At 51.3% G+C, this 24,529-nt stretch overlaps 8 protein-coding genes across 8 annotated transcripts; 4 read left to right on the top strand and 4 right to left on the bottom strand.

Annotated features, from left to right (window-relative positions):
- Positions 1-285: 285 nt before the first annotated feature.
- G6M90_00g102450 (uncharacterized protein) lies at positions 286-1,269 on the bottom strand (the record flags this gene model as incomplete). The annotated part of the gene is made up of 1 exon (XM_014690615.1): positions 286-1,269. One exon carries the CDS (start codon positions 1,267-1,269, stop codon positions 286-288), a length of 984 nt encoding a protein of 327 aa, XP_014546101.1.
- Positions 1,270-4,402: 3,133 nt separating this feature from the next.
- On the bottom strand, positions 4,403-5,195 carry G6M90_00g102440 (uncharacterized protein; the record flags this gene model as incomplete). The annotated part of the gene is made up of 2 exons (XM_014690616.1): positions 4,403-4,938; positions 5,003-5,195. 2 exons carry the CDS (start codon positions 5,193-5,195, stop codon positions 4,403-4,405), a joined length of 729 nt encoding a protein of 242 aa, XP_014546102.1.
- A 1,548-nt stretch (positions 5,196-6,743) lies between these two features.
- On the bottom strand, positions 6,744-8,249 carry Wdr5 (WD repeat-containing protein 5; the record flags this gene model as incomplete). The annotated part of the gene is made up of 2 exons (XM_014690617.1): positions 6,744-7,263; positions 7,321-8,249. 2 exons carry the CDS (start codon positions 8,247-8,249, stop codon positions 6,744-6,746), a joined length of 1,449 nt encoding a protein of 482 aa, XP_014546103.1.
- Positions 8,250-10,692: 2,443 nt separating this feature from the next.
- G6M90_00g102420 (uncharacterized protein) lies at positions 10,693-11,522 on the top strand (the record flags this gene model as incomplete). The annotated part of the gene is made up of 2 exons (XM_014690618.1): positions 10,693-10,918; positions 10,987-11,522. The coding sequence occupies 2 exons, from the start codon at positions 10,693-10,695 to the stop codon at positions 11,520-11,522; spliced, it is 762 nt and encodes a 253-aa protein (XP_014546104.1).
- Positions 11,523-12,657: 1,135 nt separating this feature from the next.
- Positions 12,658-14,270, bottom strand: crnA (Nitrate transporter; the record flags this gene model as incomplete). Its single annotated transcript, XM_014690619.1, has 2 exons — positions 12,658-14,050; positions 14,119-14,270. The coding sequence occupies 2 exons, from the start codon at positions 14,268-14,270 to the stop codon at positions 12,658-12,660; spliced, it is 1,545 nt and encodes a 514-aa protein (XP_014546105.1).
- Positions 14,271-16,346: 2,076 nt separating this feature from the next.
- Positions 16,347-17,494, top strand: mtd1 (Methylenetetrahydrofolate dehydrogenase; the record flags this gene model as incomplete). The annotated part of the gene is made up of 3 exons (XM_014690620.1): positions 16,347-16,549; positions 16,625-17,357; positions 17,411-17,494. The coding sequence occupies 3 exons, from the start codon at positions 16,347-16,349 to the stop codon at positions 17,492-17,494; spliced, it is 1,020 nt and encodes a 339-aa protein (XP_014546106.1).
- A 2,916-nt stretch (positions 17,495-20,410) lies between these two features.
- On the top strand, positions 20,411-23,197 carry G6M90_00g102390 (uncharacterized protein; the record flags this gene model as incomplete). Its single annotated transcript, XM_014690621.1, has 2 exons — positions 20,411-21,151; positions 21,290-23,197. The coding sequence occupies 2 exons, from the start codon at positions 20,411-20,413 to the stop codon at positions 23,195-23,197; spliced, it is 2,649 nt and encodes an 882-aa protein (XP_014546107.1).
- A 715-nt stretch (positions 23,198-23,912) lies between these two features.
- On the top strand, positions 23,913-24,431 carry G6M90_00g102380 (uncharacterized protein; the record flags this gene model as incomplete). The annotated part of the gene is made up of 1 exon (XM_014690622.1): positions 23,913-24,431. One exon carries the CDS (start codon positions 23,913-23,915, stop codon positions 24,429-24,431), a length of 519 nt encoding a protein of 172 aa, XP_014546108.1.
- Between the last annotated feature and the right edge of the window lie 98 nt (positions 24,432-24,529).

The raw sequence follows: 24,529 nt of genomic DNA, 5'->3' as shown, positions 1-24,529 counted from the left end.
CCAGCCACACCATGCAATCGCGTGAATGCGTTAGGGTATCAAAGACGCGGTGACCTAATAAGCCCTCCAAACATTTGCCTCACCAAAATAGAGGACGGGCTTAGTCAAAAAGAAACATGACAATGACGCCAAAAAAAAAACCATCGAGCCTGCGCAAACCATAGAAAATAAAACCGTTTCCGCTGTTCATAATAATTCATGTCGGGTAATGCAAAAAAAGCTCGCTTTGCTCTGTTGTGTGTATCATGCAACGCCGTGATGCCATTCACGGTTCATTTCATGTCCTCAGTCCTCCCAAATTGTCTCCAGATCTAAATCGCCGCGTCTTTCGGCTCCACAGACACTCCATCGCTTGCGTTTGTCCCTTGGTCCATAGCTAAGAGTTCTGCCCCTGGGAGGTGCGTCCATAGGTGGTCGACCTTTGGAATCGAAAGAATCGCCGCCATCTGCTCCTTCTGCGGCAACCTTGAGCTGAGTTAATTTCTCGGCTTCCAAAGCGGCCTCTTCTGCATCTGGAGAGTCAGGAATGGTTTCCAAACTTGAGATGCTGGGGCTGCGTGATCGAGCTGACGTCGGTGTGGATGGGACGGAAGATAGGCTACCCCCATAACTAGCTGACAGAGCATCGTAGCCTCGTAAAGAGGAAGCTGACGAAACGGAGGACGGTGGCGAGGGTAGTAAAGAAAGAGCGCTGGAACTCGGCGGTGGCACACTTCGAAAAGGAGACGAGGATCTCCTAAGTCGACTTGATGACACAATTGCTCCTCCAAGAACGGGTGAGCTGCTTCGGTCGGGTTGCTTCTTGTCTTGTTCGAGAACACTCGTCCGGACCGGAGATGTCGCAGGAAAAGCTTCATCGACAGGCTTTCTTGGCGTTCGAACACGACTTGGGGAGCTAGAGTTGGAGGGACTTGCGGGTCGTAAGCCGGGTGAGTACAAAATACGCCCCGAACCGCTGACTCCGGGCATAGACTGGGTTCGTGACATGGGGGAAGCGAGGCTAGCGGCAGACCGCGATCGTGAATGGCCTCCTGATAGGGGGGATGCAGTTCGTGGTCTGTAAGGCAAGGCAACAGAAGGTGCCGAACTCCATGATGGTGAAATTGGTGAGGTTGGGTTCGGGTCGGTACTGCGACGTATGGTGGGCGGTTTCCTCACCATGTCCAGGTCCAACGGTGGAATAGCATTCGGGTTGCTACTAAGACGAAGGGAGGGCACAGGTGAGGACTTGAACGCCTCCATACGCTCCGTCTCAGGAACGGGCTCCATGAGTCCTGTCTAGGAGAAACTGCATGCGGGTCAAGGAAAGCTAGCGTGGCTTGAAAAAGATATATGTCGGTCTTGAGAGACGGGAGGAGGGGGGAGGTTTTCTGTAGCGTCAAGTAGAGGAGTCGGGAAGTCGCTTGTTGTTGCTCCAGGAAGTGCAGGTCGCGGTCGCCAGGAACGCAGGAGTCGGAGCCGGTTGGAGGGACAAGCGCGACCCTGCAACTTGGGCACGAGGGTGGACGCTGGCGGTATTAGTAGTCGAGTCCGGTTGGTTGGTGGATCTTCTTCACAACGCTTGCGCTGACGATACGGACAATGCCAAGCAAACTAAGACAGACGGCGGCAGCAGCAATGACAGACTATAAAGGCAAAAGATAAAGTGAGGGGCGCGGAGTGAAAAGAAGAAGAACCAAGAGGTGTGGTGATGGCTTATGTTCTCCTGATGAACCAGCAAAATAATCCGACGCCGCCAGGATGCATCCGAGTCAGCTTTAGATTCGTGTGATTCGTGTGCTATGCAACCTTGGGTTTAGTGGGTGGTTCAATGCTGTTTGTTGGTGGGCCGTGGAACATTCCTGTCGTGGGCAATTGAGCTCTGGGGCAGCTTAGGGCCAAAAATAAACACTAGAGGGCGGATTTGGGCTGTTCCGTTGAGTCTCAGTTGTTCGGGACGTCTTTTTAGCTTTCTGCCACCGACAGCGTCGCGAAATCGACGAGACGTAACAGTCGTCGGGTGGGGTTTGCCTGGTGTCTTGGCTGCAATGCCAAAAATCTGGCACAGACGCCGAGGTGCTGATACCAGTGCTGAGGCTGATGCCACTTGTTGCGACAAATATGGTCCAAGGCTGCAAGACTGACAAACAAGGGGGGTTCAAGCGAGGTACGTAGTCGTTGAATCTGATTGATTGATTGACTGGCCGGATGGATTGGCACGGGTGAGAAACCGAGTTGAAGCGAGAGCGAGTCGGACCTAAAAGCCTGTGAACGGTGGACGTGGGTGAGTGAGGGAAAAGGCGAAATGGAGATGGAGATGGAGATGGTCCACCCGTTGTTGATGGTACCAGAGATGTGAGAAATGTGGCTTGGAGTTGTTGTTGACGGTGACCGCTTATACTGCCTTGACCGGCAGGTGGCATGCGCTCCTTCCCTCTAGTAACCTAGTAACTGTGGGGGAAAGAACAGGCAGTGTTCGTCGTGGGGTCTTGCACTTTTGTCCACATGCACATCAAAGGCGTCAAGGCGTCAATAGGTGCCCCATGCATCAGCATTGCTTTTGGGATTGTTTCTTTTGTGCAGAGTGAATGCTACTCAATCACCGCCTTTTAATTAGTACGCCTTTCTGTTCAATTCGAATTCTCCAACATTGATTGTCATCAATCTTGCAGGGTTGCCGAATGACCACGCCGCACGGAGTGAGTACTAACTACCAACCAGATGGTTCGCAGATCCCAAGGGTCCAGTCCTCTTTCGCACGTCCCGCCGTCTTGTATGTGCGCACCAACGCACGACTGACTAACGTACTACCTCTGAAGCTCTGTTGGACGTGCGAAACGACAAGGTGACAAAGCACCGCGGCTGAACTCGGGCTTACGCCAGAAACCAATAGAAGAAGTGGCAAACATCAGGGACACTCATGAACATCCGAACGTGAGGACACTCGGTCATGACAAACAAAGGCGTCGGCAACACCGCAGAGCCCAGACACATGCGTACATTATGGACCAACGACATGAACTCGACTTCGAATTGTCTTTGACCTGGCCAACAGCCTTGCCGTGTCGACTACCCCTCCACCCTTTTGTGGCCAATTCCAGCGGCGTGTCGTTCCCCGGCTTCTGGCCCATGTGGCCCTCCCGAGATGGAGACTGTGGATGCTGATCGTCCTCAGTCAACATTTCTTATCTACGCGATCCCTCGGTCGCTGTCTCTAATCTCGTGGGCCTCACTTCTCCGCAGCGTCCATCGAGCTTCTGTAATCCACTGTATGTAGTGGATCTCGTCCGATGCGCGCCTTTGTCCTTGACGCCGTCGCTGTCCTGTTCAACTTGTCGCCCAACATGCTTTGCGCCTTTTGAGCCACCCCATCCCACCATCTTTCCAGCAATCCGTCCAGGCCAATCAATCTTGCCTTTGCGCGATTGGGCTTGGGTGAGCCAGTAAGTTCCTGACTCGCCCCTAGATCTACTGCGTTTGCCGTCCACACCGTCCAACGAACAGTTCCACGTCGTATTCTCCTCCTCCAATGAACCATGGAACCACTCCTTTGTCCTGATTCAATAGTCTACGGTGGTTACTAGATTCAGACGTTTGAGGTGTTTTCACTGCTCCGTATTAGGCTTCTGATATTTGCTATCCCCATACCTTGGACAATGATTTCTACAGAAACATACACTCTACTGCGCCCAAGTTTCACATGAAGTCAAAGAGCAGCATTCGAACACTGCAAGGATCCCTTCTCTGCACCCGGACGGAACAGAAAAATGTATTGTATTAGAATTAATTCGGCCATGAAAGTTCTGTAACACGGTCGTGACAAACACCTTGTCTCGGGCGGCGGTACCTTACGAAGCAGAAGCATTCGTGTCAAACATGTTTTAGTAGCAGCACACGGAGTAAATCAGCCCATACTGTTCCCATATTCGGAGCTTGGCTGCAGTGTCGGTGTCATGTTTCGTCTAGGAAGCAGCCACTGCTACATCTTGTATTTCATTCAATCAGCCCCGTCAGCTGTACATACATGCCCAATGAGACGAACCCCTTATCCTTGCTCAAAACAATTGCCCGTTTGGTCATAACTTATGGGAGGGGCAGATCCGACAAGCTGGGGTCGTGGCTCGCGTTGCATCTACGGCAGTACATTTACTCCTTCACTGCTTCTGAATCTCGTGTGTTTTGTGACATGCGTACCGGGCCGCGCCATGGGGTATAGAGGTTTTTTTTTATTGGTTCTCATGAGCTATGGCAGCGTATGTCTCTGTGCAAAGATGTAGTCAAGTATCCGAGCGGCTCCGTTTTACCATTTCCTCCCGGGGCCGTATAGCTCTCATCATGTAAACCATGCTAATTCATGCCCATCATCACAGCCAACGTCCCAATTTCCCCAGAAGAAAACAAAAATCATCAAATCCAGAGAAACTCACTGTACGGTACCTTCCTGAGTCTGGACAGGTTTCGTACTCCCCTGACTAGGTCCATAATCCACAACAACATCGCCCTTGACAAGCACAATCTGAGACTCGTAGTTGGTCCCTCTCGCATTGCCTTTCTTCAAAAGTATGGGCGTAACGCACAACTTCAATCTCACATTCTCGCCGGGCTCTCTCTCTTCCTGTATGGCCTCCATGTACCACTCTCGGTACTCGGTGCAGTTGCCTGCGTTAATCTCAAGTACCTCACCGGGCCATACCACGGTGATCATGGCCCGCGAGGTCATGATCATTTCATCTAGCTCCAGGGCCAGAGAAAGTATGTCTCGGAGCTCTTCGCGTGATTCCGCCCGACTATCTGAGCGCTCTCTACCATCATTGCCATGAATCATTTGGCAAATTTCTTCGCTGTCCTTTCGTAAGAGCTCATTGACAGAGTCGGGTGTTATTGGCTTGGTTATGGGCCAGCCTGACTGCAACCAGTCATAGACAGGCGCGATTTGAGACGAATCTTCTATCTTCAACTCTATTTTAAAAGAATATATATTAGTGGCAAGAGTATCACAACATGAGAAATGTCAAGTACCTACTGGCATAGTCCTTTCTATGTCTCTTGAAGGTCGTCCTCGTTCTGGCGGCATCAGTTTCGCTGTTCGAGTCGAAAACGACATCGAAGAGGAAATTCCAAAGATAAGCTTCCAATCCAAGTCGTCTGGTGTCTAGCTCCTGGAATAAGGAACTGCCATGTACATCACCCCCTTTGCTGTTTCTGAAAGTTTTCATAACTGTAGCTAAATGCCTAGCTTGTAAGATAAGTTCAGGATTATGGTCAAGTATATGCCTGGACAGCATTCTGACATTGAACTTGAGTTGTTTCTATTTTGACTTGAATTCAGAATCTGGTATCTTGTTTCCGGTCGCTCGCGGTTTCTCATTTGTGTGCCAGTTGACTGCTTTTGGTACATGCTCTTTGGCAGGCGGAAGGACCTCACTTGTTCGATAGTTTTGTGACTTCATATTGCCATTCTCTCTGCGTAAGCGTGAGTTTTGCCGCTTGAGGCTGCGGATTTCGTCTTCCAAGTCCTGCACCCGGTAGTTCAGACTGCTATTCATATATATATACCACTCTATTCCAACCTATTCTGAACATAACACTAGTTTGTAATTCTTGTTGGCGGGTTCGGACGAAGCCCATACCTATTTGAGCGACTCAAGTTGTTAGTTGGAGAGAACACTACGGTCCTTCAATCCCGAGGTTCTAGGCCGTAAGTCCTTTTCTTACTAGAATAAATAGTTCAAGTTCATTCGCATTATACTCATAAACGATTACTAACGAATTTTTGTCGGCTGGGTCGCAATATGTCGCGGAGCGGTGATTCATGGAATCACATCCTTGGGCTTATCTGAATGCCTCGACGTGAAAGTTGAAACCAGGATAGCTAGGATGAGTTACGGCATCAGGCTCTCGCTTCCTTTCAACCCAAAACTCCACTCTACTGAAGACTGGTACATTGATCCTTGTACATTGAAACCGATGGCATCTAACCAAATGCGATGGTTTTTAAGACAGGTACGGACTGCGATTCGCACATCCATTTCAAATCTGCCCCGATATTCGCATCATTTCCCGCCATGCCAAACATTTCGAATTCCCCCAGCTAACATTCCATTAGGGCCACGACTTATCAGCTACCGCATCAATACGACACCAGTTCCGTCGCACATACGACGACGCCATTGGGCAAGTTTCTGAGAAATTCTACGTATCGGCTTCTTCAGGACCCCCTTCAAGAGAAGATCAGTCGGTATCTGTATTGTGCGAGGTCAATTGGAGCAAAACTATAAAACGACAGACTTTACCGATAGAAAGGAACTGTCGCGGAGAGCCCTATCGCATCTTAAATTTTGAAATAGAAATGACTTGCGACGGTATTTCCGTTGATTTCGCGGTGTACCATAATGGAGAACGAGTTGCACAGCACAGTGTTCAAGTAGAATACCTGTGGTTCGACCAGAATCTCTGAAAGGTTGCCATCCAGCCACGGACGTGGCATTAAGGAGACCATGATAAGTTGCCAGCAAAGACAGGGTGGATTTCAAGGTTACCAATGACGACAAAATGAACCAGCGTTAATAGAGGATACACCTCAACAGTTTTTCTTTTTGCAGTAATGGCTTGGTACCGAATAAGGGAATGACAAGCGGATATTTGGAAGTCAGGTTTACACAACATACACAATTGCTATCAGAGACACAGGGAACAACACATACTTGCTCTAGAAGACAAAGATCAAAAGATTTCATGGCTTGCTAATAACTTTCATCATCATTTCACGCATCCTCCAATTTGATATCCTCCTGCCGAATAGGCAGCTCACCCTTCAATTTGCTCGTCATCTCCACCTCAGACGGCGTACTCCCATTTGTGACGCCGCCCTCCCTTACGTGTTTGTACACCCTAATAGTGTGGTCCTGTCCCGCACTTGCCAATATTTCGCCATTGACATCGACCCAGAAACAAACGCCTTTATGGCCCGTAGAAATCCTCTGCAGTATCTCCTTGTTCTTCACATTCCACAGTATCACATCACCGTCTTCGCTTGCAGACGCGATGAAAGGTTCGCCGTCCAAGACACCAAAGCAGCCACCTATGGCGAATTTCTCGTTCCGGTGGCCCTGGTAGGTCTTTTTCACGGTCCCAGCCACATAGTCCCATAGCCGTATACAATTGTCCAGATTAAAGGCCAGGACGAAGCGGCCGTTGGGGGAGAAGCATACATTTGTGACGGCAGGGTTATCTTCATGCACGAGTGTTCGGAGACACTGTCCGGTCGAGGTGTCCCATACTCGACTGGGATTCGTTAGCTTTAGTCCATCAGCGGTAGCAATTCTAATGCAGCATGCTTACATTAATCCGTCCGTCGAACAGCTCACGACCAATGTGCCATCTCGACAAAAGTCGATCCCACTGACAGGATCGCTATGAGCTGGTAAGCTTCTCATTAGCCGTCCCGCCCTAACGTCCCACAGGAACACGGCTTCGTCATATGACCCGCTGGCGAGGATGTTGCCTTTTGGCGAGAACGCCAGGCAGTGGATATAGTTGTGATGTCCTCGCAGCGCGGCCATTTCCTGGCCCGCGATGGATTTGCGGGTCGTCGTTTTCGGTCGTCCCGTCACGCGGTCCCACAGGCGGATGGCCTTGTCGTCGGAACCGCTCGCCAGAGTGTTGCTATCCGGCGTCCAAGCAATACAGCTCACGCCGGCCATATGGCCGACCAGCGTGTCCATGTGCGCGCCCGTCACCGCATCCCACAGTTTCAAGGTTCCATCCGCGGACGCTGAGGCGATGAACTTGCCATTGGGCGATATCCTCACCTGTGAAACGGGGCCCGTGTGGCCGTGGAGCACTAGACGCGGTCTGTAGTTGGGTTTCGAGGGCTCCCGAGTAGGTGAGGGTTGTCGCGGCCGGGGCGAGTAGGACTCGGTTCGCGTGCGGTCAGAGGATGTGGGTGACCCGGACCGCCGGCGAGAACGCGTCCGGGAAAGAGGCGGTGACTCTGAGCGCGTGCTTGATCCTGAGCTGGAGATGGATCGAGAGCGTCTTCTTGAGCGAGACCGCGATGAATAGTGCTTGTTTGAGCCTGCAGCACTGGGGCTTCTCGTCACGTCGTACCTGGATTGTGAGGGATCGCGAGGCTCCCGCGACCTGGGTTCCGAGTGTTTCCTGGCGTTGGGGGACGTGCCCGGCGAGCTCGACCGCTGCGATGAGTCGTCATGAGTCTTGCGTCGCTTGATATGAGGCGTACCGGGCGTGAGATGGTCTGCCGAATCCATTGCTGAGGTTGGGTTGCTTTTGTAGGGACAAGGCTGAGGATCCAGAGCAGGTGCTCAAAGGCTCGAAATTTTTGTGGGGTAAGTGGCAGTCTAATTGGCTGAGCGGGTCATACTACGGGGGTGTTTGATTAAGCGTCAACGGTGGGCGACAGCTTCAACGTCACCAGCGATGAGGGACACATACCCTATACCCATGGAACATTGGGAGATCAGCGCAAAAGAGTTCACGGGCAGTTTGAGCCTTGAGTGGCAGGCAGGGAGTACATGCTTTAAGTACGTAAGTAAGTACTTTATGTAGCAATATGAACCTATCTAGGTATGTGCTACTTTTCCTGGCTCGCGGGGTCTGAAGATGGGCAAATACTACTTAGAGGTAGTTAATACCAAGCACTTGAGTACTTATTGCCCCAGACTACAACTTGTACATTGCAAATGAGTCGGTGCCCAGTGCACCTGTTTCCAAGCCCAGTGCGTGCGACAGAAACAAGCTTCCCAGCCGCGGTGTAACGTTTCGGGCGGAAATTTATCAACATGGCAGACCATCTTCGCCGGGTATAGCGAAATTGAGACTAGTACGCTTTTCTAGGCTTCACATCTCTTTACTGATTTGCGGCGTTGTCTCAGATCTAGCATCAGCTCGGGCACACCTGCGACCGCATCGTCTTTATTTATCGCCCCGAGACATTCGTCGACGCTGTGTCACCACGTGCAGCGCTTGGACTGGCGGGAAACGGAGGAGAAGTGTCAAGCAAAACGGTATGTATCTCGTCCAGCTCAGCCCGGCCGGTAGCTTCCATATGCCAACTGGGATTACGCCGTTGACTTGTTTCTCATCTTCGTAAATCGACAGATGAGAGAGCAAGCGTCGTCAATGGGACCATTTCCTGGTAATTAAGGGGGATTCACTGCCAAGCCTCCAGGACTTCAATGCCTTGATCTGTCGGTCAAATGTTTACGGAATACTCCGTAATACATACATGGAGGAACGTTGATCCATCCGTAACATGGCCTCCTTCCGACAACAGACGACAGTATGGGGTCGCCGACTTGGACTAGTACTGGGTGCGTGAGATTAGTTTACATGGATGTACTCTGTACACACTGCAGGTCCACGTCCATAAACGATAAAGTTGCCAGGATCCCCTCGGTCGGATTGCGCCATGCTGCATGCATTAATTCAATGTGCTCATCCTTTTTGGCAAAAAGCAGCTCAACAACGTCTTCTCTTTGTTGACTGAGTTTAGGGCTGACTGGTGAATTAATTTCAACCGGCATGGGTAAATTCAATATTTTACTGGAGGCGTAACAAGCAATGCCGCCGCCATTCAGATTTGAGAGCACGTAATCGCTACCCATAGGCCCAAAGGTTTGCCGCTGGCGTTTGCGGCTGATGATCCATTGCACGACGGCATTGACCATTTCGAGCATGCTTACTATGTATAGACGAATTAATTAATACTATTATGCATTGGTATCGAGACATTCCACACTGGCCCTGGGGGTCTGCAGCCGGCGGTGTGCTATTTAGGGAACAGGAAATTGCGAAACTTTGCCGTGGACTGACGGAAAGCTGGCAGAAGGCTTGCGTGAGCGGGGAGAAGATAATCTAGGAAATGGTAACTATCCACTTGGCCATTGCACCATCGCAGCATTGCACTATCGCAGCATTGCAATATTCTGGTATTAGAGAAGGGGCTGCCGACTGTTTCCACAGCGGCTGAGGGGCCAAGGGGATATGATGTTTTTTTTTCGTCCCCCTTCTCCCTCTTTTCGTTATTAGCCACGACTCGGCCACTTCGCCATGTAGACTAGCTTCTTTCTTTCGGCCCATAATGTCAAGCGCCGCCTTGTTGTGGTGCATGCCGCGACCACTGACCCTGATTTCCACAACCAACCCGTCAATTGATGCCAGGCGCTCTCAGCCCAGCGCAGGCCCTTCTCTGGCCAATAGAAGGGCCCTATTCTTGGATGTAATTTGCTTTTCCCCTGACAAGGGCTCCACCATGGCATTTTTGGCCCGCCAAGAACCGTCAGGACTTAACATGCTGTGGGTGGGTAGTGCAGCGGGTGGTGCCTGCTGGCACACCCGAATCAGCAGCCACTGAGCAAGCCCCCGCTGATGAAATGGTCCAGGAACAACGGTCGGACCCATTGTTGGTAGGCACGCCCCGTCAGCCTCTGGGTCCATGGACTACACGTGCTGCAACATGCCAGTCTGCCGGTCAGCCGGCCTGCCTGCCTTCCCAAAAAACTATTATTGTACTTCACCTCTTGGTTTCGCTCACATCTCACATCCTCCTTCTTCAACCACAGTCGCTCTTTAATCTAGGCTTCTTTGTGCCACCCACGCTCTTTAAAACACTGTTCCAGTCCTTCTTTCGCTCCGCTTAATATTTAACTTCTCGACATTAAAAAATACGTTTGTATTTCTTGAACCATCAACATGCGTTTCTCTGTCGCCACTGTTCTGGCTTTCGCCGCCACTGCCTTTGGCCAGGCTGCCGACTTCGACCCCATCTACGCCCCCAAGCCTAACGAGATTATTACTGCTGGCTCTACATTTACTATCACCTGGAAGGCTCCCGCCAAGTACTCTGAAGGTACCGTCAAGATTGAGCTGATCGGCGGTGCTACCCAGAATACTCAGGTCCCGCTTCTTGATATCGCTTGTAAGTTAGCGCTGCATAAGGTAATCGAAATGGTTAGGACGAGATTGTTTTCTAACACGATATTACAGCCGGTGTCAAAAACAGTGCTGAGTCCTACTCATGGAAGGTCGACGCTTCTCTTGGTGACAAGGCTATATATGGTCTTGTCATCCGCTACGAGAGCGATCCCACCGTCACTTTCCAGTACTCTAACCCTTTCCACATCACGGCCTCTGGCAACCAGCCTTCTGGCAGCTCGAGCGGCAGCGTCACCAAGACTGTTACTTTGTCTAGCTTGTCTAGCAGCACCGCTCCGGTCACGAGCACTGCCGCCGCCAGCAGCACTTCCGTCGCGACGACTTCTGCTCCCGCCACAACCAGCACTCACTCCAAGACCATCAAGTCCAACACTACCCTTCCTGCCAACACCACTCTGGTTGTCAAGACCTCATCCAGCCAGTCTGCTCCTATTCTCATTACCAGCACTGCTGTTTTCAAGCCCACTACTGCTGCTCCCACTACCACTGCTCCCAGTACTCTTGCCACCCCTACTGCTGCTGCCAACATCGTTCGCGTCGGCTCACTCACTATTCTGGGTGTTGTTGCCGCCGTTCTTGCTCTGTAAGGAGAGAATCGGTAACAGTGGGTGGTTATGCGTGTTTCTTTTTTTTCATCTGGTCTTGGGGTTCTCTTGCACATATACGGTACATGGTGCGCTCTGGTAAGGGGTACTGGTACATGGGTCGATATTGGCACTGATTGGAAAGTTTCGGGTCATTGGTAGTGACGCGCGGAACCCAACCTGTTTGGCTATATTGATTGACGTCCTGATGAACGTTTCGTTAATGCTAAGCCTGGATCGAGGCGCTATGTAAACAAAATTTCATCTCATTAATTAACCAATGCGTCCGCCCTTGAGAGTCCCTTTAGTGTTGCGTGTCTCTGAATCCCATTTACTTGGAATCTACAGAGTACTGTCTTATCCATTTCGTCAGCTACTCTCCCCTGGCAGTGATGACGCAAGGCGTGCGACTTTGACTACATTCAGCCTCAATTAACCTTGACTCAATTGCCATCAGCCTCACCTTGTTATTGATGATCGGTACTAGTGCTACACCGCGCTGGAATGTAAGACATGTCTGTGAGCGATGCAGAGTCAAGTCAGGTGCCACGAGGACCCGCTCTTGGCGTCGAAGCCAGCTTTTGGCATGCTAGGGTTACATCCAATATTCTGACAAAAGTGTAATTTCTTGAATGCACAATATGTATGTACGTATGCATACTACGGAGTATGCACATATTACATGTCAATGGAGAAATGGCCATCCTCAGCGTCTCATGTCAAATTACACACGGCTGATTACAGGGCTGAGCACAAACAAACAATCTTGGCGATCAAGGCTTGGCTTCGCATCGGATCTGCAAACGCCTTTCGGCGGGGTGGCACTCGGGGACCGGGAGAGTGTTTCACAAGGCGGTTTCCAAGGGCTGCGACACCATTGTTCGGTTATGTGTCTCAGTGAGTGAGGACAGTGGCATCATTGTGTCTGAACGCCGTCGCGATTGGAGGTTACTTGGGACCGAATGACGTTTGACGAGTTTGAGGCACGGCAGGTAGGCAACGGTAAAAAAAAACAAAGATGGCATTATTTGGAAGAAAATGGCCCAGGCCAATGAAAACTCGCTGCTCGCTACGTGATAAAAACTTTAAATCCTATATACACAAGATGCATTTTTTGGCACCCTGACTGATCGTTTGTTTACTGTCCGCCGACTTGGCGCTTTGGCAATGGCGGAATCCAACAGACTGCCAAGTTGACGGCAATATGAATGACGCCGATGACCCAGCAGGCAGTGGCGTAGCCGCTGCCGTGGTCGATGAACCTGAAGATGATGGCGAACACCACGCCGCCCAGGTTGCCGCCGCCGCCGGTGCACCCGGACAGGACGCCGTTGGCGGCGGGATGGACGTGCGGCACGAGGGCGAAATTGGCACCGTTGCCTGCCTCTATGAAGAAGGCGGCGATGGTGACGAGGCCTACCATGGTGCCGATGTCGCGGCCATTGGCTTCTGAAGGATCAACCTTTCCGACGACGATGAGCAACGCCCCGCTCAGGAGGCCGGCCATGGTGATCCAGGCCTTTTTCGTCCACAGGTTTTGTCCGGATACCTTGTAGAGGATGTCTGCCACGATGCCGCCGAGCGGACGTGTGACAAAGTTGAGGAAGCCGAAGATGGCGGCGTAGTTGCTGGCTTTGGTCTGGTCCAAGTGTGGAAAGTTGGCCTTGTAGTAGGAGCTGAGGATGGAGTTGACGGCCAGCTCACCGCCGAATGAACACGAGTATGTGGCGACATGGAAGAGGGTTTGTAAGGAGAGTATGACGGGCAGAGAGTCCTTGAAGCTGGGCTTGACCACGGTTTCCGCCTGAGCAATGGACACGGCTTCCGACAAGGAGATGGCAGACGGTTGCCTGTAGAATTTCGACTCCCCGTCAGACCCTTCTGCCTTTTCTTCGTCTCGGCTCGGCGGCTCGCTGAGGATGTGAGGCGTGTTGACGGCCGTGGTGCTCGTCGGGCTGTATTGGTCCAGGTTTTCTTGGAGCTTTTGCGACCTCTCTTCCCAGCTTCCGAGGGGCGTGTCCGGACAGAGGAATATCATGCCGAGAGCACAAGCGATCAGACAAATGAGGGGCACGACAAAGGTGACTCGCCATGCCTTGGACGGAGTCATGCCCTGGGAAGCAACTAGGGAGTCGAAGACGGCTGGCATGATGAAGTAGGTGATGCCGCCGCCGGCGTTGCCCCATCCCCCAGAGAGAGCATTGGCTGTGCCGACAATGTTCTTGTCGAAGAAGCCGGTGCACCAGACTTGGCATGGGACAAACGTTGCTCCGAGGATACCAATGAAGAATCGGGAGACATAGAGGCCGTTGGCCGTCTTGACGAGGGGGGCGAGGCCGATCGGTAGACAGCCGAGGAGGAGGAGTGAGGCATAGACTCTCCGGGATCCGAATTGGTCGCAGAGGGGTCCGGCGACGAATCGTAGAAGTAGAGTGGCACAGAGGGATACAATGTTGGAGTTGCCTACTTCGGCGGCGCTGAGGTGCAGGTCTTTTTTAATCGTGACTGTCAACAATGGAGGAAATGTGTACCTGTACAGACGACATCAGCCTGGAAGGAAGGGGAAAAAGAGAGGCAATGAAAACCATGGTTTTCGTACCATGCCCAAAATCCAAGCATGAAGCCCATCCAAGAGAAGAAAAATACCCGTCCATACGGATCAACTACGTTCAGAACAGGTATGCTTCGAGCTTTCTTGTTGATGGGGTTCACCACGGGGGTCTTCCATAACAAAGATATATTGAAGCCCATTTTTTGAAAGTTGTCAAATAGCTTTGAAAAGTAGCGCTTGAAATCACCCTACAGTGGAATTTCGCTATTCGATATGATTCTGATTTTGATTTGAGTTGTTAGCATTATGGTGACCTCTAAATACTCTGGTTCATTGCGATAGTAGTCAAGTCAACGACATCCGGCCAGAGTCCGATTTAAGCATCTCCAAGCATCTCCGGACTGAACGCTTATCTAGATTCGATAGCCCTAAGCCAACCAGCAAAGATCTTGGGGTCCCTGGTTGTTGGGACTGCGAATGGACTTGTCCTTCGGCACCATGGCGTTAAGGCTGTCTCATTCAATTGCCGGGTACACCCGGCGGTTTCAGGGTAGACATGATAACAGCGCCTATCATACAGTACGCCCAGATCGACATCGTACCCAACTACTTCTGGTGGCGCTGATACGCTTGGGTTCTGGCAATGGTCACGGCCACTGATAAGAAGTGAGTCAGCTAGGCTAGGCAATATCCCATCAGACACACTTACAATAGACTTTCGTTGATGCTCTACATATGTTATCTCTTTTCGTTTTTTGAAGACTCTTGTCGTTGATTCACCGCTTAATTCATCAACAGGACACGTCGTTATGATACCGAGTATTCATGGTCCGATTTATTAACCAGGTAACCCTCAAAAGGGGGCGGGTAATGTCTCCCATGGCTTGGAAGCTTCACGTGATGAAAAACAACTGCCTCAAGGCTATTTGAAATGTCAATCGGAATTACCATTGCAAGCATGTTATCGACGGATTCGAGCGAGGTTCCGATTCAATGAATCCTATTGGACAACTATCCTATCAGAAAGGGGCTGTTCAAAGCAGTGATGTTGGTTGGTCTGACCTTATCTGGACGAGTTGGACACCAGCGCCAGTGCGGCTCCACATTTCGCCCGCTGCAAAGATAACTGACTGACTTGGGGAAGCTTATCAACTTGTCCGCCCGCGGAGAAGAACGCTGCAGCAGATTTGAGATAAAAACCCGGGGTATGCGAGATGAAATGGTGCTCCATATGTATATATCGGAGAGAGCGGCTCTGTGAATGACGTGTCGGCAACGTCCTGTTCCTTGCTGTCAGGAGGAATTTCGACTGCAGAACTTGTCCTGCCAGAGGAGGCATCCGGTGTTGAGCTTGACGTAAATCTCGATCGTCCAACTGAAGAGGATCACGTGAAGGACCTAGTCCACAAGTATGACTTTCATCACATGTTTTCTGTTCATCGATCTGACGGAGAGCTTGGCCACCGATGGACTCTGCGCACGCCAAACGGCCGTAAGAGCAGCGCGCGCCACCACATATTGTTGAAATGAAGAATATCTTCTGGATGGAGTTGAAGCTTCTCACCCACCATCATGCTATGACACCGGCTGTAATTTTTTTTAAGTTGAAGCTGTTAGACTGCGGATTTTCTGCGGATTTGAGCCTTTTTTCTCACCGTTGGTGATGGCTCCAGGCTCTGGGTTTCCGCGCACAATGATGCGCATGATGCGGAACTGTTCAAATCCCAACACATGGCTCCAATAGACAAACGAACAAGATTGATTTCTTCGAAAGTGGTGGAAAGGAAGAATCCATAAGTCATTCACAGCCAGCGGACCTAGATGCAACGTTGTTGAGGCTCAAGGCCACATCAAAAGTTGGTTTAAACAAGGGAAGGTGCATTGGCTCGTCTCCACCATTTACTTGCTTACTGGCGCTAGTCCACGGTTAGTAAGAGGGGCAACTGCGGCATCAAAGGTTTTGGAGGGGCACATTTTTTTTCTCAGCGAGTCGACGTAATCATGCATCTCCAACAGACAGTTCAAGCCTCACGGGTGAGAGCATTGTTGACCTGGACTGTTGATTACCAGACGTGGAGGAAATCACAACTTGAATTGTTCGTCTACTGCCCCCATGACCCAATTCTCCATATTCACTGACCAGTGACGATGTAGAGCTTCGACTTCAAAGCTACATTGGTGGGGTTCTTCAATCAAGACTTATTCCTCGTCCGACTGTTGAATATTCAGTTGGGCGATAAAGAATTTGACGCTAACACGGACTTGGTGCTCAGATAATGGCTTCGTCAGAAGCTCCGAAGACCTGCAAGGTCATTACCGCAGAGACCATTGCTAAGAACCTCTTGACCGAAGTCAAAGAGACGCTGGCCAAAGTCCAGGGAGGTAACCCCAAAGCACCGACGCTTGTTGCTTTCTTGGCAAATGGTGATCCCGCTGCGGTTCAGTACGCCCAGTGGTCAAAAAAGACTTGCGAGGAGAAGTGAGTAGAGCAGGATTGACCCATTGGTTTTGCATTCCGAGGTGATGACTTGTAGATGCTGACCGCCTTCAACAGTGGTTTCAACTTTGACCTCCGCACTGTTGACAAAGATCTCCTCGAGGAGGAGATCACGAAAGCCAATCAAGATGACGTTGTTGACGGCATCATCGTTTACTATCCTATCTTCCCCCAGAACCCCACACATGACAAGTACGTCCAGGAGACTGTAGAGCTTGCCAAAGATGTCGAGGGTATGCGCCACAAGTATCTTTACAACATGTATCATAATATCCGATTCCTGGATCCTCCGGAGAACCGAAAGAAGTCTATTTTGCCATGCACTCCACTGGCTGTGGTTAAGATCTTGGAATATCTTCAAATTTACAACCCCATTTTGGCAGCCGGGAATCGCCTGTTTGGCAAGACTATCACCGTCATTAACCGCTCCGAAGTAAACGGCCGGCCTCTCGCTGCTTTGCTAGCCAATGATGGTGCTACTGTATACTCTGTTGATATCACCGGAGTCCAGTTATTCACCCGTGGTCAGGGTATCAAAAGCCCGCGACACCAAGTCGAGGACAAGGAGGGCTGGGGCTTGAAGGACTGCTTGCCTCTTAGCGACGTTGTCATTGGAGGTGTTCCTGTGGAATCATTCAAGGTCCCTACAGACCTTATCCGTGATGGTGCTGTGTGCATCAACTTTTCTTCGTACAGGAACTTTGACGGCCCCGCGATCAAGGAGAAGGCCTCGATCTATGTCCCTTCTGTTGGCAAGGTGACGATTGCCATCTTGCTCCGTAACCTCGTGGTAAGCAATATTTCATAAAAATCGAGGACCACAGCCTAAACTAATATTTGTAGCGTTTGGTTGCCAATCATCCCTCCAAGGATGACGCTGACAAGGTTTTGATCCAAGCCAAGACCGAGGCATTTGCTGATGATTAGTTTGATATCATATTCGAATGGACTTGGAGAGAGAGGGAGTAAAAAAGAAGAAGACAGAGAGAGGAGATCAGCCATTTACATTTTCTGACGCAGTTACGAAAAAATAAAAGGGAGAAGGTTGGATTTCATGACACCTCGAAATACCGCCGGCAAACCTTCTATGAACCCGACGAATTTTTCAGATATATACAAAAACGGGCTACATGCTGATACTGAATTTTATGCGAAATTAACCGTGGCAATGGGTATCAACTTGTACTGGAAGCCGTGATCATATGAGCAAATATATCTCCATGCCATTCAATCCGTTGATGAGCCCATGTATATGTGTTTTCTGCATTACACATGTTGCTGTTAGTGAAATCTAGTGTTGGCTGGGTACTGCTCCAAGAAGAATGAAGCCTGCCACACATTGGCAAGTAAATCATTTGCGTCGTTATGTCTGGCCGGTTGCGCCGGTGCCTGGACGTGAAAGAAGACTGTGCGCAATACGTTTACTTCCGTTTAGGCGCAAGCGACACGCGGCATGCGACATGAAGACGTGCATTTTTGCGTTGAGGCTGAGAAATGGGCGCATTATGACATAGGCTCAGCTCTCTCGGGGGACGCTGGATGTGGGAACAGCCTAACAAAGGCCGTAACTGGTGGTGGAATACAAGACGGGACGAACGGTCATGCTTGAAGCGTTTGCGGCCATAACTGCACTACCGTTATTGTCAAGTACATGACTACATACATGTACTACATAGTGTATGTACGATGCTCTCGGGACGTGGAGGTGAATGGGCGCTCAGACGGCGGCGGCGGCGGTGGTGGGTGGATGCCCAAGTGAACAAAGCCACGACTTTTTGCCAGTTGCGGGTGTGGCACGGTCGTTTATTTTTCATTCGGATGATGATGTTGTACCCCGTGCAATACGGGAGGAGAGAGATGATGTATCCCCAAGATTCGAAACCCGGCCCGACGTCAGGATCTGAAAGAGTTCTTGGCTTCGGCGTATTTCTAGGGGCGGTAGCCAAAGCTGGCAGGGGTCAGTGGATGGGGAGTGGCACGGTGGACATGGAATATCAAATATAGAGTGCCGTGCTCAAATCATGCAGTCTGGTCGTACATGTGTACATATGCTCGTACGGCACACTCCCTCGTGTTTGGCCAGTTTGGGCCGTTGATGCAGTATGTAAGCACAGTATGTAAGCACAGTGATTAACAATAGTTGGAGCGCGGTCTGCATCCGATACGTGGCTCATGTGGGCTTGGGATTAACTTTGTGGCTGGCCCATTCGGTGACTCGCAGCTCAGACTGAAAGAAGGATTTTATCCGCATCTGGCCCAGAACCAAGTACCGTCGTCAACCAGGTCAGGGCACGTTAGACTTTGGAGAAAAAGACCTGAGCGCTTCCATAGTGTGTACTACTAGTTGACGACTACATATGTCTGGTACTAGTAGCATCAAATTATCCTAGGCCCTGCCTGCCTGTGCTGTGGGTTCCGGCGGAGGCCGAGGACAAAGCTGCAGGATGGGAAATACGGACCAGTTGACCACAGGTGCGCATGCGGCTAGTTGATTGACTTCAATGCTCTTGGTGAATGCGGCGTATGCAAGTGATGAATGCGAATGCTGCCCATACGGATGCATGACAACCAAGGTGTTTCAGAGAAACATTCAAACAGTGAATGGCCTCTGCCTTTGTCCTACCCCGTGCAACAATACCCCGTACGCTTCTTCGTTTGGCCTCATCTCATGGCCTCTTTTGGCCGCGGCCCCCCCTTCTGGACGGACGCCACCCAAGATTCGTTTCTTCAACCCCTGTCAGATTCTAGTTCGATGTTGCGCCAACACACATGTGCAGTCGATCCACTCCTTCCTTCCAAGGTGACCCAAGCGGCACCTGGGGCGTTTGGTCTGATCAAAGCCAACTGGTAGGTAGCTAAGCATTGGACCCCCCTGAACTCTTCCTTTCCGCCCCAGTGCTAGTTCTTTCTAGTCTAGCTGCACATGCACAGGACTCTGGAGGCGGCGGACATCTGGACCCTCTTTGCCTGGCCAAGGACTCCGGGGACCCAACTGGCTGCAAAGGCACTTTGGACTGGCCAGGACAGTTGACCATGCCTCTTGAGCGGCTTTTAGTACAATCGCAGTAATACTAGGACGTACGTACTTGGCGCTGACGCTGCTCGAGGTGGTGTGCACTGTGGCGGCTTGACCCCGATGATTTGGACCGGACGGGAAAAAGCAGCAACCTCACCACCGCCTTCCGATTTTCCACTTTCCCCCAATCATGATCTTTTCCTCTGGCTGCATCTATCCTCAAACTTGACATTTTCGGGGACGGACATTGGGCATTGGGTCATCTACCCTGGCGGCCTGTCGAACACCCTTCACCACCCTTTATTTCGGCATCAACTGGGAACACCGTTCAGGAGACCGTGGCCTGTGACCGAGCTCACTTTTCTCTCACTTGTCGCGAATCGCAGACCTTTCCAGCGTTCCCAACTTGCTCCGATAGCGAACTCGAACTCTCCAAACCAGTTAGGCGACTTTGTTTCATGGTGTCTGGCATTTAAGACCTGCAGTTGCGCTTGTGGCCAGTGTAACCGGCCCTGGTGCAGGTGACCGCAGACTTCCCCGACAACTTGCCCTGGTCCTCCGGCCATTTTACTTCTTGTGCTGCCTTTGGGTATCTTCGACGTTCGACATTGAGACATTCAGAGCTTGGGTTGTATAAGAGCATCGCTTCACCGAGGTGACTGAGTAGTTGGGGGCACCTGGCTGCTGTAATCCAACGCATTTAGGCTTGAATCGGCCTTGGGAGCTCAACCGACTCGACCGACTCGACCGACTCGACCGGCGCAACTACTTGTTGCGCATTCGCTCCGGTAATACCTAGCTACCTATAGGTATCTAGGTAGTCAAACATGACTGCCCAGACAATGGCCCACGCGGGCCGTGACAGTCGCTACGATGCCTTCGCAGCTGCGAATTTGTCCTACCGACCTCAGTCAGGTTCGCCGACGTTGACGAACCCAGACATGATTCTACCAGACTATGGCGAACCGGAGCATCTCGACAACCGATCCCGCTCACCACTAGTGACGTGGAACAATGCGCATTCCCCCCACGACTTTCACGATTTCTCGCAAGCTAGCTATATTCCTGGACCACTTCCGCCCACGACGCCCATCATATATGGCAATGGCACGATGCTCTCGGATATTGGTGAGGTGACCGAAGTCGAAAGTGCGGCCGGCCTCCCGCCGAGTCGCAATTCCTCCGGCTTGTCTGGCACCCCTGGAACGAATAGCGGCACACCTCTACGCTCCTCACCGACAATGGGAAAGAGAGCGCTCAAGAAGAGACAGAATATTGCGAGGCGCGAGCGCCGACTCTCAATTGAATCCACGAGCACCGTCAATACCATTGATGGCCCAGAAGCTACCTTTGGCGACTTTGATGACTCAGTCAGTGTAGATGATAGCAATTTCCAAGGAGATGATGAGGAGAGTTTGGCAAGCGAATTCGTGGATGAAACGTCCGTTCAAACCCTCGGTGCTTCGACAATGCCATCTGGTCACAGATTGAATGAGCATAGACTTTCCACCAACTCGCTGAGCAAACGAGCTGAACAGATTCTTGCTAATGCGAAACATCGCCTTCTGGTACGTAGACTTGTCCAAAAGAAAAGAAAAAGGAAAAAACGGGAAAAAAGAAAAGAAAAGAGGAGGGGAATATTGCCACAAGAACCTCCAACTTTCCACCCCTTGAGTGTGAAGATTGCTTGCTAATTTGGTCGTTAGGCTATGGAAGGCAACCTTAATAGGGCCATGACGTTTAGTTATTCGTCTATATCTGAATGTTCCACCCCGCCTCCTGGTTCTCGCTCGAATGGCTCGATCCACGACAGACCGCAGACCATTACTCCAACACACTCGAGGAATGTGAGCGAGAATAGCTTACAAGGTGTTGCTCGTACGACTATGCTTCCTCAACGATCTGCCAGTGCCCTTGGTGCAGCTGGTGGCTATCGCCAACACTTGACGTTGTCCAAGAGTGCCGACGGTTTAGGGTCCAAGCAGAGTTCAAGTTCCGTCAAGTCTCCTCTCTCCTCTATTGGCTCAGCTTTAGAGCCGCTCGACGAAGATGAAAGCCCACAAGACGAGGACAACCGTCGCTCTGGTAGTCAGGTTGTAGCTCTAGGCAGCCCAACCTCCGGATCGCCTATGGAAGCTAGTGTGACGACGCGGTCCGCCTCGGCTGCGCAAATGCGAGACCTGCAGGATCAAATGCAAGGACTCAAAGGCAAGATCTCTAGTCTGAAGCAGCAGGCACAGGCAGACAGCATGAAGAGGCGTAGTTTGCAAAGTTTAAGGGCGCCTAGTCCTTTCACACATGCTAGGTGGGAACAAGGATATACAAGCCCCAAACAAGCAGATACACCAGAAATCGGAAATCCTGGTTTGGCTAGCCCGTTGAATGGGTCCAAGTCTGGTTTTGAGAATGATAGGATTCCGGAAGAGATGGGAAAGCAAGAAACGGAAGCACAGCTAATGGGCGGTTCGGAGGCTGCTTCTCCCCCGTATGCATCTCACAAGGATGAGGAAACACAGAGTATAGACCGCCATCAAGTGGTTCGGTCAGCAGACGCAGCTGCATTGAATGGCGAAGCAAAGACCACTCCTCAAAGCCGTGATGAGCGGGATGAGGCTCACCTTCCAAATGATGGAATGCCCGAGAACGACCAGGAGGACCAAGACCAAGAAGACTTCCCGGATTATGCTAGCGAAAGTGGCGAATCGCTCTATCATGATACACATCAGGAGCCCACTGATATATCACATGAAGATCGGGAAGATGCGTTTGATTATGAACATTTCTTCCTACACTCTGCCATGGGCACTCTTAGCCGGCAGCGGGTAACTAGAAGCGATAGCGTAAGCAGTGTCACATCTCAAGACTCTGTGGAAACCACACGCGGTCCGACTATGACGCACGCACGACGACCCAGTATTGATACTCTGGCTTCCATCGACTCTTTCGCAACCGCCATGGAGGGCAGAGAGAGCCGCAGCTCGGTAGGCCGCTCGACGAGATCTGACGATGGGTTTGTGACGCCTACGGACGACTACGAAGATGAAGACAGCCCACCGGCCACAACCATCCGGTCGAGTGTTGGCGGGATGGGCCAAGACAGTCCAAGTGGTAGCGGTAGCGGTAGCGCCAGTGGAAGCAGCAGTGATTCTACCGGATATTACCGAAAGCACACTCGCTACGGCTCAGTCATTCATCGACCCGTTAGTGCGAGCACGCCATCTACTCTGCACCGTCCGTCCGTCTCATCGTTTGAGTCCACAGGGACAAACAGGAGCTTTCCCCTTGTCAACAAAGCCAGGCTGAGCCAGGGAACCTTGAGCGGATCGCCAGACAGCCCGCTCAAGCAAGTCGCCGAGTCACTCATGAATGAGACAAGAAGCATATGTGACAAGGACAGCGCTGGGAGCGGACCACAGTCTCCTGCGATACAAACGCTCTCACGAGAAGACCAAGTCTTGGTGGAACAAGTCGTGGCAAGTCTGGGACGATGCGTCTTGGGCCTGAGTGAAGCTACGCGTCTCGGCAACGGAAACCATGCTGAATACAGAGAGAGAATAGAAGCGGCTAGGAAGCTGCTCCAGAGCATTGGCGACGGAGCACCAATGTCTCCGTAATGCTAATCATATGTTTTAGACCTACGACGCTGATGAAATCATTTTGGGGGAGTTGAGACGGGACAAATCATTACGAGGTGACAATATATATATAGATGTCGATTTTCGTTACAATGGCTAACTGGAAACCATGTTTGTTTCTGTTTTACGATGGATGTACATTTTCTTTTGTTTTGCAACATCTTCGATACCCTTTCTGTATTTGCGTCTGGCTGGGAGGACGGCAATTCTTGTTTATTTGCTTACAGTAGAATTACGCACACATTGGTAGTAAAAATTCAATGATTGATGATGAAGGAAATGTCAGAATCGCCATGGGTCCCAGCTCTACCATTGACGCGGGAGCGTGCGGAAGCTCTATGTCCGTTTGTAGTTGCCAACGCGCCGATTGGCGTTGTGCAATTGACCTTGACGCCAGATTATCCACGGTCAGGCCTTGCCGCAACGCCAACCAAGCACATGGCAAGACAAGCTCCCCACCCCCGAAACCAACCAACCATACCGCACCCACGCTTATCGATCGCGGGAAAAGGGTCCTCCTTCCAAATCCTAGATATATGTAGGTTACTCCGTTTAAAAAAAACACACACAACTCACCGACTTCCCGCTCAACACCCCTCTGGTCAGAAAAGAAATCGAAAACGCACGCTCCTTTCTCTCGTGCCGACCCGCTTGAAGCAGAAGAATAAGAAGAAGCTACGAATAAAAAAAAACAATGGACGCGTCGCTGACGTCCCGCCTCCTAACGGAACTTCTGCCGCCGGACGTCGCGCTCTCGGTGCGCACGCACCTGCTCAACCCCCGCGCCCCTTTCCAGATATACAAGCAGGCGGCGGTCGCGCAGGCGCAGGCGTGGCTCGCGTCGCTGGCGCCCGTGGTGCAACCGCTCGCGGACAGGGTGCTGGCCGTGGCCGTCGAGAACCAGGGCGTGACGGGGCTCGTGGCGCTGCTGTGCGTGGTGACGGCCACGGTGGTGGTGATGAACTGGGTGCGGAGGCTGATAATGTGGTGGACGCGGCTGGTGATGCGGGTCGTGTTCTGGAGCGCGGCCGCGGCGCTGCTGGCCTGGGTGTGCAACAGGGGCGTCGTGGAGAGCGTGACGGATGCCGTTGTGCTTGGGGGCAAGGTTGTTGGGTATCTGAGTGTTTTGAAGGACTTTTGGTGGCAGGAGTATGAGCGGTATGAGGCGAGGGAGGGGGGGAGTAGTGGCTATGGCGAGGGGAGGGGGAGATGATGATGATGGCGATGGGTGTTTTCGGTGGAGATTTCATCTTGTTGGGATGTGATGGGACTTTTGGCGTTAATTTTTGTGTAGAAATGGGAATGATGCTG

Source organism: Metarhizium brunneum, chromosome 6 (assembly GCF_013426205.1).
Source record: "Metarhizium brunneum chromosome 6, complete sequence".
Classification (NCBI taxonomy): domain Eukaryota; kingdom Fungi; phylum Ascomycota; class Sordariomycetes; order Hypocreales; family Clavicipitaceae; genus Metarhizium; species Metarhizium brunneum.
This window is presented reverse-complemented; position numbering and strand designations above follow the sequence as displayed.